General features: G+C 36.7%; 1 protein-coding gene across 8 annotated transcripts in view; it reads left to right on the top strand.

The window, feature by feature from the left end:
- The window catches only part of MAP4K3 (mitogen-activated protein kinase kinase kinase kinase 3), a 198,171-nt gene that overhangs the window by 103,076 nt on the left and 82,143 nt on the right, over positions 1-12,952 (top strand). For all 8 annotated transcript variants that reach the window (XR_009405292.1, XM_059405517.1, XM_059405514.1 and 5 more), the window contains exon 3: positions 3,339-3,429. Coding sequence is in view for 7 of the 8 variants with exons in the window: in XM_059405517.1 (XP_059261500.1) it covers positions 3,339-3,429 (91 nt within the window). In the remaining variant the exon portion in view is untranslated. The remainder of the gene's footprint in view (positions 1-3,338; positions 3,430-12,952) is intronic.

Genomic DNA, 12,952 nt, shown 5'->3' with positions numbered 1-12,952 from the left:
TAGTGTTCACCATGAGGGAAATGTTGTCTTTGACTAGATGATTGCCTCCCACCAATAACTTCTACACAGTGTAGGGGAGAACACAGATTACTTGTGAATGGCTAGCCAGCTCTGTCACAATAATAATAATGTTGATAGTAATACTTTATTAGTTTCTTGTGGCTTCTGTTAACAGATTACCACTAACTTGCTGGCTTGAAGAGCACAAATTTATTCTTTTAAGAGTTTTGGAATTCTCAAGCACAAAGTGAGTTTCACTGGGTCAAGATCCAAGTGTGTACAGGGCTGCATTCTCTCTGGTGACTCTAAAGGGGGAATGTGTTTCCTTGTCTTTTCCAGCATTCAGAGCTCCATTCCCTGCACTCCTTAATTCTTGGCTTCTTCCTCCCATCTTCAAAGAACAGCGTCTTGCTTCTTTACCTTAAACTCGTTTCCCTCTGATTCCCTCTTACAAGAACACTTTTGATTACATTTAGATAATTCAGAATACTTTCCCCATCCCTTAATTTCATCACATTTGCAAAACCCTTATTGCCATTATGAAGTAATATCACAGGTTTTAGGGATTAGGACCTTTCTACCTTTGGGGCCATTTTTCAGCCTGCTGCAAAGAGTTAACATATATTGAACATTTAATATGTGTTATGTTTATTCTGAGAACTTCTCTAGTCTTTTCATTTGTCTGTTTACTTGGTTTATTCCTGATCTGCTCTGCTTGCAGGCTTGCCTGTTTTTCTCAGGGTTTCTTTCTTTCTTCCTTTCTTATATCTTCCTTCCTTCCATCCTGCCTTCCTCTTGCCTGCCATTTTTTGGAAGACATAATCTTCACTTTAATGTCTAAAAATTTTAACAAAAATCCTAGACTCTCAGAATTGGAGATTATCTAGAGATTATCTAGTCTAACCATCCTGGTCTGCTAGGATTTGGGACAGAGGTACCTGTTCATTCTTTGGTGTATACTTCTCTGGAGCTTTGGAGAAAGTATTTTAAATCTATTGAGCTCTTTTGGATTATTGCTGTATAGAAACTCTTTCCTTTTTTCCTGCCCAAATCTGGCTTTTTAGTTAACCTTTAAAACTGAATTGTGGATTTTTTTTCTTTGCATCCTTTTTTCCCACAAAAATGTTGAATTTAACCTGGCCATTCTCATAATCACATAGAAAATGACTTCATAGGAAAAAGGAAGCACTTTGTTTGGATTAACACCATTTTCCAGGACTTAAAGCCATTCACAGGTTTTGTAAAACCAAGAAGTAGCAAATAAGCAATTAATTATATAAAATATGGTAATAACTGGTTGAAATTAAACCAATAACAGACATTATTGATTTAGAATCAGCATATAGAGGAATTATGTCCTATTATAGATTCATTCAGGTAACAGTTTTATGGATCACATATTAGTTGCTAGGGATACAAAAATGATTAGGGCATAATCCTGTCCTAGGGGATATAATATTCTAGTGAGGACATAGACATATAGACATTGACGCAGTATTGTAAGGGGGATATGTACAAAGATGTCATGCTTATAGTTTAACAGAAACCACAACTCAAGGTAATTTAAACAATTCAGGGAATTTATTGATCATGTGTTGGTATATCTGAAGCTTACAGAGACAGAGGAGTCTGCTACAAAGGCTCAAGTAAGCCTTCTTCCTTTCACCTTTTTTCTGTTTTTCCTCAGTGCTTTCTACAGATCAACTTTATTCTAAAGCTGGCTCTCTCTTTGAAGTTGTGCAGTGACCATCCCCAGAAAGAGAGCTGCTGTCTTCTGACCATCAAACTAAAGTCCTGGGGTTCATTCTAACTAGATAAACTTTGATCTTCTGTAACCCCTTCACTGGTTTGGGGAAATTACAGTGGGGAGCGAGGTGAAAAAGAAAAATTTAGAGCTTTCCAAGTATTTAGTATATCCCTGGAAACTGGTATTAGTCTTACTTGGTTTTATTATTTCTAATCCGATTTTAAAAATTATCTCTAATTGGATTTTACTTAATATAATGAAATTCAGGAATTCTTAATGGTGCGAAGTAACCTCAGAAGAGGATTCTAGTTCAGTGATTTTCTTCTGAAAATTTGGAAGCATAAAAATTAAATTTCCTGTTTTTCTTCCTTTGGACATCTTTGACATTGTATTCATTTCATGGCAGAAATTAAGAACCTGACATACTGTCTTTTCTCTGTTACTGCTTCCCTTGTAACTGGGGCAGTAGGGTGGGTTTTAACACTGGGTTCAAATAGTTCATGGCTAGGCCACTTTAAGTTTCACTTACATTTATAGTAGGAAAATGTCAAGGCAAGGAATGTCAGGGCTTGATGACATAATGACCTGATTCAGTTTGAGCCTTGACTTAGGAAACCGGTTTCTTACTTTGCCACCAATATACATTTGGTTAGGCTCTTCATAGTATATAATGCTTCAAAAACTGAATTAGTAATGCACAACTACTTTGATTTGAATGTAAGTACTTGCATTTGTTCTTTCTCTAGAGTCTCTGGTTCACCACATTTGCATTCACTGCAGTTCTGTTTCTCTCTAGCACAATGTTCTTTCAGGAGCCAGAGCATGTGACACTGCTATGGGATTGCCAGATCTTATTTTGAAGAATTTGGGCATGAAGGGAATAGAAGGAGAGAGATTATTTACTAGTAGTCCAACAAGGCTAAATAGAATCACATTCTGCATCCCAGTACAGTTGGAGCAAGGCCCTTGAATCCAGGAGAAGCCTTGTACGTGGGCCATCTGGTAATCCAGTACTGCTGGAGTGTAGGCCTCTCAGTTCAGGAGTCTGTGGAGGTGTATTCAACACTCCTGGTGGATAAAGGTTCCTGCCCTGACTTAAAAGACAGTCACCTCCTTGTGCTTAAATTGTATAAGATTTCCTTTATTTGCTAATAAAGGAAAAAAGCCTTGTGTGTTTTCTGGTGAATTATATGATGATTATGTCCAATGCATAATATTAATAATAGCAAATGGTTTTGTAGCCCTTACTGTGTATATCAGACACTGTTCTAAACATTTTTACATGTATTAGCTCATGTAACTTCTCCAACAGCTCTGTGAAACAAGTTCTTTTTATCCCCCTTTTGCGGAGGAAGAAATTGGCACAGAAAGGTCAAGTAAGTTGCTCAAGCTCCCATAGCTTAGTAAGGGACAGAGTTCGTATTTAAATCTAGATAGTCTAGGACCAGAGTTATGCTTTAATCACTATACCTTCTGTCAAGACTGAAACTGTAATTAAATATAACATCAGTAACATTATTTATGTTTTGAAACAAGTTGACATTTTGAAACTTACCTACTAAATATTCAACATGCTTGTTTTTTATTCTAGGAGAAGACTTTGCAGTTGTACAGCAAGAAATTATTATGATGAAAGACTGTAAACACCCAAATATTGTTGCTTATTTTGGAAGCTATCTCAGGTACATTGTTTGTTTCCCATCACCTGATTCATTTAACAAAATAAAATCAGCTCTAACTGCATGTTTTGTAATTTTCTTCATGCTTTGAAGATAACAGGCCATTTTCACATGAATGAAATTTTTATTTCTGACCTGTTTATGTTAATTCTGTGACCGATATTGGAGTCTGTGATTTGTCTCTTGTACTCTTGGGAATTCTGGTTGTGGTTTCAGTGAGGAAGCTGTTGAGTAAAAATTGACTTTTATGGTTAGTCTTCCTGTGGTAGACTAGAGATCTAAACATGCCATTCCATGGCCCCTTATTTCTGGACTTGAGTGGATTTAGAAAGTCAGGAGCACCTCTAACTGCTAGGATTTTAGTAGACACTTTTTCCTTCTTTTATGCTTCTAGCCTCAGGGTACTGTATCATCCCTTCCCTTCATTTTGTCCAAAGGACTAGGAACTCTAATTATTTCACTGACTTCTTACTTTCCCGGGTTGTAAAGTTAACTTAGACCATGAATTGGTGCCCTCTTTGGTTTGGTAGGACCACGCCAGGTTCCCCAGGTCTTAGTCCATAGGGGATGAGCCCAAGGTTAAATTTGTTTTTCCATTCGCTTCTGTGTGTAGTTATGAGCTGAATGCTATGACCTAGTTGTTTTTAAGGTTCCTCCCAAAAGGAGGATTGGAGAATGTTTTCTTCTTCTTCTTTTTTTTTAATGATTTTATTTATTCATTGGAGAGAGAGAGAACTTGAGAGAGGGGGGAGCATCAGAGGGGGAAGCATACTCCCAACTGAGCAGGGAGCCCAATGCAAGACTTGACCCCAGGACTCCAGGATCATGACCTGAACTGTTGCTTTAACCAATTGAGCCATCCAGGTGCCCTAAATATGTTCTTATATATTAAAAAAAAAAACTGTTAACATTTTATTCTGATATACTGTAAAAGACAAAAAGAAGTAGCTTATTTCAGCTTCCCGTGTCCTATGGTCCAGGTGCCAAAAAACCCCATTTCTCTCTTGAGGTGCAGGCGCAGCATATGGAAAAGACAGGGCATTTCTGCCCTCCCTTCTTTCCAGCTTGTGAAAAGCCAACCAGACCAGCTCTTCTTAATTTTAACCACTCTTGAACAGCTTTGATTGCCCCACCTTCATCAAGATTGAAGAGTAGGTTTAATGGAGACTTCACTTAACATAGGGACAGGTACTACTCCCAGGTCAATGACTGTTAATACATTTTGAATGGGTTCTATAACAGCCAATTTAAAACCACTTTAATGGTGAGTGGTTCAAACAGTAACCTAACACAGTTTCTGCATCAATTTTTATTTTATGGACAGACCCAGCACAGGCAATTACTATCTCAGGTCAAAGAAACTGTCTCTCTCTCTCTCTCTCATTTTTATTTATAAAGAATTTATGTATTTGAGAGACAGAGAGTGAATGGGAGAGACAGGGAGAGAGAATCTGAAGCAGACTGTGCTGAGCCGATCCCAACTCGGGGCTTGATCCCCTGACCACAAAATAATGACCAGAACCTAAACCAGTTGGGTGCTCAGCTGACTGAGTCACCCACCCAGGCATCCCAAAAACAGTCTTTTAAAATCATTTAAGTTTGTGATAAAAATAATTGATTGTGCCAGTATGTTAAAATCATCACTTCAGAGCAATTTTGCTGTTACTGGTCCTGACAAAATGACCTACTTATCCTCAGTTGAGAAGCATAACAAAATGTTTTTCTCCCCCAAGAGCAAACAAGTCTTTGATTTAAGAGTATTTCTCAAACATGGTCTAAATCTGCTGGAACTATGGGACCATTCAAACCTTAATGTATTGTTTCAGGATAGCCCCATCCGTTTATACGGCAACCTTGGTCTTTTTGCCATTGAGACAATAGCGTATTCAATAGCTAAGAGCCTTTGAGTACTGAAGTCAAATTGTTTGAGTTGCTTGAGTCATGACTCCATCATTTATTAACCTAATGATGTATAGCAAATTACATAACCACTCTGAGCCTCCATTTTCTCATCTATAAAAGGAGGATAATAATAGGTACATGACATGATAACTATGAGGATAATGGGTAAATACATGTAAAAAGTGTTAAGAACAGTGGTTAAAATACAATGCTCCATAAATACCCCTATTACTACTACTTTTGCTACTATTACTATTACTCTTTCTTAACCGTTTTTAAGCGTTATCATGTTAGTGTCTCATTTGATCTTTTCAACAACACTGTTATTAATACTACTCTGGTCGATACTACTTCCATTTTATAAATAAGATGCTTGAGAGAGTTTAATATCAAGTATTTAGTTTACAATCTGATTTCAACTTTTTGACAGAGTAGAGTTCTAGTTCTTTCTGTAATACTGTGCTCATGAATGACATGACTTTTGATGAAGTCTTTCTCTTCCTTGCCAAAGATCTGGAAATAAACTGCCAACTCCCCCCACCCTAACCACCAAAAAACCCCACAAAAAACCCTAACACTAAACTAAAACTGTTACTTAGGCATGAGTCGTCCTACACAGGTTAGGCAGCAAAAGATTTTTTCTTGTTACCCACCAAAAAGTGAATTCTTCTTGAGTTTGTATCTATTTTTGTTGATAAATCTTGGTTTGGGCTTGGGACAAATAGTGCAGCTCTTTACACATTCATTACTTTTACTTCTAGACATGCGTCAAGAGAGCCAGTTAGGTTATGCATAACAAAAATTCTATTTACTTTTAGATTCAGGAATTGTGTCTTCTGACTATATTCTGAATATCCTTTTTAAAGTAAACTTTTTATTGGAGCATAATGTACATACAGAAAGTACACAGATTTATGTTTTGTGTATAGCTAGCTGGATTTTTTTTTTAAAGGGTACTTTTAATCCAAATTTAAGCATATGCAGAGCAAATTGCCCAGAAACCAAAGTAAAATGACAAAATTAAAATCATTTTTTCGGTAGAGCTATCTGTGTTGGTTTGGAGTCGTATGATCTAACATAGGAAATGCTGGTTTAAATAAATTTTATTCTGTAACTGGCATAGCTGATGAAAGTGATAGGAAAGCAAACAGTAGTATGACACAGAACAGCAATTAATCCTCTTTCTCTAGCTTTTTTTTTTCTTTAGTGATTCTTCAATTCTTTCCTAATTAAAGTTCAGGCTCAGCCAAATTTAGAGTGTGGAATACTAATGATTAGACTTGCAAGGTGTTAGAGCTGGAAGGAACTAAGGGTTTTATCACTAGGCCCACTCTTTTTACTGATGAGAAAATGGGGTGCTGGGTTAGTGACGCCTTTAAAGGTCATCCAAAAATGGATGGATCTAAACCCAGCTCTGGTTTTAAACTAGGATTTAAACCAGGCTGTGTAGATCCCTGGTTGGCTGCCTTTTTGGTATACCATATTACTCAGCCTGGGAATGCCAGATTTCATCTCAAAGGGGACATGGTTTCTTGGATTCCTTCTCATTACCAAATGATTTTACAAAAGACAATGAGCTTGTTTTTTCAAACTTGATACAAACCCCCTAAAATATATAGTGTTCTTAGCAACCTTCTTCCTTCTTGTTGCCATTATAGCCTATTATAACAAATTTAGACCAAAAAATTGAGGAAATTGAGCTACTGTGGTTTTACCATTAATATATTTCCCCTTCAGAAAATCAAACTTATCCTTTGAATTTACTGAATAGATGACCAGCATATAATTCATTTCAGAAGCCTCTTTTATAATAGGGTAGATATGCTCATTTCCTGAAGAAATACTGAAACTGAGCTCCTGAAAAACAAAATACCCAGTGTTATTCTTTTTTTTTTTTCTTAAGATTTTATTTATTTGACAGAGAGAGAGAGAGAGTGTGAGCACTCACAAGCAGGGGGAGCAGTGGGCAGAAGGAGCAGCAGACACCCCACTGAGCAAGGAGCCCTACGCGGGCCTTGATCCCAGGACTCTGACGCTTAACCACCTGAGCCACCCAGGCGTTCCCACTAGTGTTATTCTTCTTTTTTTTTTTTTCTTTCCCACTAGTGTTACTCTCAATAGGGCATTCGCTGCTCATCTCAATATCATTAAAAGCGTTAAGTACCTATACTGTACAACAAAGACTGGATAGACAAAACTTCTCTCTGAAGTTTACAAAAGTAAATAATCCTGGTTTGGTGTGAATTTTTTCTGTAGATATGAGTGTATTTATAAAACAACAGATTAAAATCATCATAGACCTATTCTTTATTCCTAGTAGAGCTTAACTGTTGCTTCTTTTAAGTGAATGATGACTCTTAACTTCAGGTTTCTGCTAAGCATTCCTAGCCGAACATATCCTTTCAGACCATATTAAGAAAATTGAGACCGTTCTCTCCAGTTTGAACTCTTAAAGTTGTAGTCGAAAAACAACAAATGCTCCTCAAAAGATAAGCCAATAGATCAGAACCGTACAGTAAAAAGTTTCATTTGGATCAGATATTTTATTGGTTTTTTTGAAGATTTGTTCATTTGACAGAGAGCATACAAGCAGGGGGAGAGACAGAAAGAGAGGGGAAACCATGCTCCCCGTTGAGCTGGAAGCCCAATGTGGGGCTTGATCCCAGGACCCTGAGATCATGGCCTGAAACATGCAGGCGCCCCTGGATCTGATATTTTAAACCTTTGAAATCAAGAGCACTAGTTTGGATAAGCATGATGTATCTCATAACATTTGTAAATCACCACCATTATTCACAAAGTGTTTTTACATTTCTCAGGATGTATAAAGGGCTATACTGGTTTTTGGAGATGTGTAAAGACAGATTAAACACAGCCCTTGCCTTTAAGGAGTTCATAATCTAATAGAAGAAATAAACATGAGCAAATAATTACTTTTGTCAAAGTGAGGGAATCAGAGAAAGCTCTATGAATAATGTGATTCCTAAATATTGGATGTTAAAGTATTATTAGGTGTTTATTGTAGCATGTATATGTGTGTAGAAAGTTGTAATTTCTAGAAAGGAAATACATGTGCGAAAAAAGTCACGAGTTACTTAGGGGACGACTGATAGTTTCATATTAGAGCTGAAAGGGAAAGGGAGTAGTTGCAGTAGGTAAGGCCATGGAGATGTGGCCAAAAAGACACTTTTTATTCCTTAATTAGGATGTGTAGGTATTGAGGGTACTTGCTGAAGGTTTAAACACAGAGTATATATTCTGTGAAGCATGGACCTGCTGTGTAGGGAATTGAGAGTAGGCTCATTTTTCATTTTATTAAGTACATTTGTTACAGTAATCCAGGAAAGAGACGGCTATCTCTTGAGTTACGTAGAAACTGGGGGAAAATTTTTTCTAGAGCTGGAGGTGAGGCTGGAGAGGGAAAGAAACCACAGGATCTTAATAAATGGAAATGCTTTTTTGAATGCTCACACTATGGAAATACAGATTATAATTAAGTTCACTTTAATTTATAACCAGTTACCATCTTTTTTTTTTTAAAGGAAGCTTTGAATTTTGGAATGTATTAGATATACATTAAAGTTGTAAAGATCGTACAGAGAGTTCTTCTCAGTGTTCCCTAATGTTGACATCTAATGTTGTCATGTTAGACATGTCATGACATCTAATGTTGACACATAACTATGGTCTATTTGTCAAAACTGGGAAATCAGCTTTGGTACAATACTATTAGCCAAACGAAGGTACTTCATATTGATTTCACCAGTTTTCCACCAGTGTTCCTATTTTGTTTTTAGGGTTTTGGTTATACTGCCACAAGCATCATTTGTTTCCTTCAAGTACAATAGGAGGAGGAGTAATAGCAACTTCTGACTCCTGTATGTGATAGTTAGCAATGTCCCTGGCCTCTACTGGATGTCAGTAGCACCTCCCCGGTTGTGACAACCCAGAATGTCTTCTACATTGCCAAACATTCCTTGAGGGGCAAAATCACCCTCAGTGGAGAACCACTGCTTTAAGCAAAAAAATATGGTGGAACTAACTCTCTTATGTAAATACCTTCTTATACCAGTATTGCTTGGGTGTTTCCTCCAGAACATTTGTTCTGAGGGATGCTAATATGTGGTTTGAAACAAGTAGGTCTATGGAATAAATAATTTGGGGAAGTAGTAAACTAAACAAAATTAGAGAAGTTTCTTCTTCCTCTCCTTTTTGTAGTAAACTAAACAAAATTAGTTTTATTTTTTCTTCCTCTTCACTCCTTTTTATTTTAAATTTCCTTCTTCCTCCTCCCCTTTCTCCACTTTCCAACTTTCTCCATCAGCATTCTTCCTTTGTTTCTTCTCTTCCGTCTCCTCTCCCCACCCTTTTCTCCTTTCCTTCTCTCAGCTCCTCCTGCCTCACTGCAGGATTTCTTAGAGCCTTTAACGTATCAGTGGCGTTGTTAATTTCCAGGAGAAGACTATAGTATGTGACATTTCTAAAACTGGTTTAACTGTACATTGATTTTTTTTTTAAATGGGGAGTATACTTCACATAGATTTGCTGTCCAATTACCCATTCTTTGGAAATTACTAGGTTGAACTGGGGGTTGTTAGGTATAATTATAGATAAATAGGTCACCTTGTATCCCAGAATACAGAACTATCCCTCATTGTTAAAAGGGAAACAGATAGATGAATTTATCTTTGGAATGCAGTAGTTTTTGCATGTCTGTTTAAAAATACACCAGGGGCACTGGGGTAGGTCAGTTGAACATCTGACTCTGGCTCAGGTCATGATCTCACAGGGGTCTTGAGACTGAGTCCTCTGTTGGGTTCCACACTCAACGGGGAGTCTGTTTGAGATTCTCGATTGCTTTCCCCCTGCTCATGTGCATTGATAGTTCTGGTGAGGCGTTGAATTATTTTGTTGAACATGGTAGAGTAGCTATTGTCAAATGCTTTTGTTCAGCAAGATAACCCACAGTTAAATACAGGGATCAGGGGACTGCATTGTGGGGCCATGGCTAGCCATCCCATCTCAGGGTGAGTGATTTGGTAGGTCAGTTTCTAGCAGATGTTCTGGAGTGTGTATTCTTGGTGATCTTGCTCCCATTTTATTTTACTTTTTAAATTACATTATATTTGGGCAAAATATATAAATATTATGTAAATCTATACTTAATCAGTTTTAAGTCTCTGATATGCTACAAAGTATGGGAAAATTAAAAAGTGTGTTTTAGAAATTATAAGATTGTCAGTTCAGTGAAACAGAATTAATATTAGAATGTTAGTTAATATTAGAATGTTAGTTCTTATATGCTCTAGTAAACATTGAATTAGAATATTAAAATCGTGAACTTCCCTCTCCTTTATTTATTTTTCTATTCCTTACAAGATAGACAGCTTGACAGAATAAGAGAAAAGAATTCTAAGTCAAGCAGAGAAAGACAACTATCATATGATCTCCCTGATATGAGGAAGTGGTGATGCAACATGGGGGCTTATGTGGGTAGGAGAAGAATCAATGAAACAAGATGGGATTGGGAGGGAGACAAACCATAAGTGACTTTTAATCTCACAAAACAAACTGAGAGTTGCTGGGGGGAGGGGGTTTGGGAGAAGGGGGTGGGATTATGGACATTGGGGAGGGTATGTGCTTTGGTGAGTGCTGTGAAGTGTGTAAACCTGGTGATTCACAGACCTGTACTCCTGGGGATAAAAATATATGTTTATAAAAAATAAAAAATTATTAAAAAAAAAAGAGAAAAGAATTCTAAGGAAATTTGATACCTATACTGATACCTCAAATATTTACCTCAGTGATTTTTTAAAATTCAGATATCCTGGGACAAAGATTTTAGAGTGTATTGGCCTTCATAAAATGGGCCGATTGACTTGAGTCCTTTTCCTATTAGGCAGATGGCTTGGTGAATGACCAAAAGCAGATGCAGATTTGTCATCACAAGAGGGACATTCATAGAACAGATGGAAGTTCTTTTTCTGATAGACTCTAAATATTCAACCGTCTTTGATAATACCAGACTTAACTAAATAGAATATTATAAATTGAAAGTATTTTAGGCATCTTAAAAAGTAGAGTGTATATATAGTATCCATTTTTTCAAGTCCTCATTTTTTCCCCCCTTTGTAAGTTTGGAGAGTCTTTTCATAGAATGACTAGAAAATTATGGTTTTTTGTGGGTTTTTTAACCTTTTTAAAAATATTTTATTTATGTATGTATTTATTTACTTATTTGACAGAGAAAAAGAGAGAGGAGATACAGTGAGAGGGAACACAAGGAGAGGGAGTGGGAGAGGAAGAAGCAGACTGAGTAAAGAAAGAGCCCAATGTGGGGCTCCATCCTAGGACCCTGGGATTATGACCTGAGCTGAAGGCTTAATGACTGAGACACCCAGGCACCCAGAAAATTATTTTAAAGCAGGATGGGAAGAGGGGATAGAGCAGCATCAAGTGGAGGATGATGTAATATTGAAATACATAAGAAAGCAGAGAACTCGTTTCCTATGTCCATTTTTTCCACTGAGGAGAATTGTTTTCAAATTGGAAAGGGTTAGAAAAGCGTTAACAAGGGATTGAAGCATGAGATAGGTGAGGAGATAATTATAGAACAGCTAGATACCCTAAATGAATCTAAGCTTTTAGATTTATATAAATTATATCTTATTATACTGAAAAAGTTAACAGATGGAATTGGTACCCACTATCCGTGAGTATCTTTTGACGAATAGGAAAGGTGCCAAAATATTAGTGATCAGCAGTGACCAATGTGCAAACGAAAAGAAAAGGTGATTTCTACAAAGTAGACTGTTAAACTTGATGTCTGTCATCAGCTCCCACTAGGATAAATTATTAATTAGATAATTAGTGGACACTTAAAAGAAAGAAGTGGTGATTAGCATGACGTTAGTAGTAAGAAGACATGTCAGTCAGTCCAATCTCTCTTGTTTTGTTTTTCCTTAAAGAAGAAAATGCCAGTTTATTTATACCTTCATTCAGTTCCAGGAACAACTTAGGTGACTTCCATAAATATACTATAGGAGGAATTATTACAAAAGGAGTAGAAAACAGCATACATTTATTGGGTTTATATTCTGGGTCCTTCAGTAAGCAATTTACATGTTATTTCATTTTTATCCTGAGCAGATCCTCAAACAGCCATCTCCCCAGTTTTTGTAAGATGTGTAAGAAGTCCTCAGTACCTGTTCCCTAAGCACTGGGGACAGGTATTTTGCATAAATTATTCATTTAGAGCAGACGTGAAGATATGTTAGAGCAGTGGTTCCCAAACATTTTGGTATTAGAACCCCTTTTATTTTATACTCTTAAAAATTAATGAGTACCACAAAGAACTTTTGTTTATGTGGGTTATATCTATTGATACTCAATGTATCAATTAAAAATTGATAGAAATTAAATTGTAGAAATTAAAACTTCAGAAAATTTTGGAGCAGGAATACATAAACACAGATTGCAGTAGCTGTCAGAGGGATGACATCATCATCACTTTGTCTAGTTTCTGGAAAATTCCTCTGGATTCTCAGGAGTATACAAAGGGAAAATAACTTCTTAGTGTTATTATGAAAATGATTTTACCTTGCTGGTCCCCTGAAAGGTTCTT

This window comes from Mustela nigripes, chromosome 7 (genome assembly GCF_022355385.1).
Source record: "Mustela nigripes isolate SB6536 chromosome 7, MUSNIG.SB6536, whole genome shotgun sequence".
Lineage (NCBI taxonomy): Eukaryota > Metazoa > Chordata > Mammalia > Carnivora > Mustelidae > Mustela > Mustela nigripes.
The sequence above is the reverse complement of the archived record's forward strand: the minus strand, read 5'-3'. Positions and strand labels throughout refer to the sequence as shown.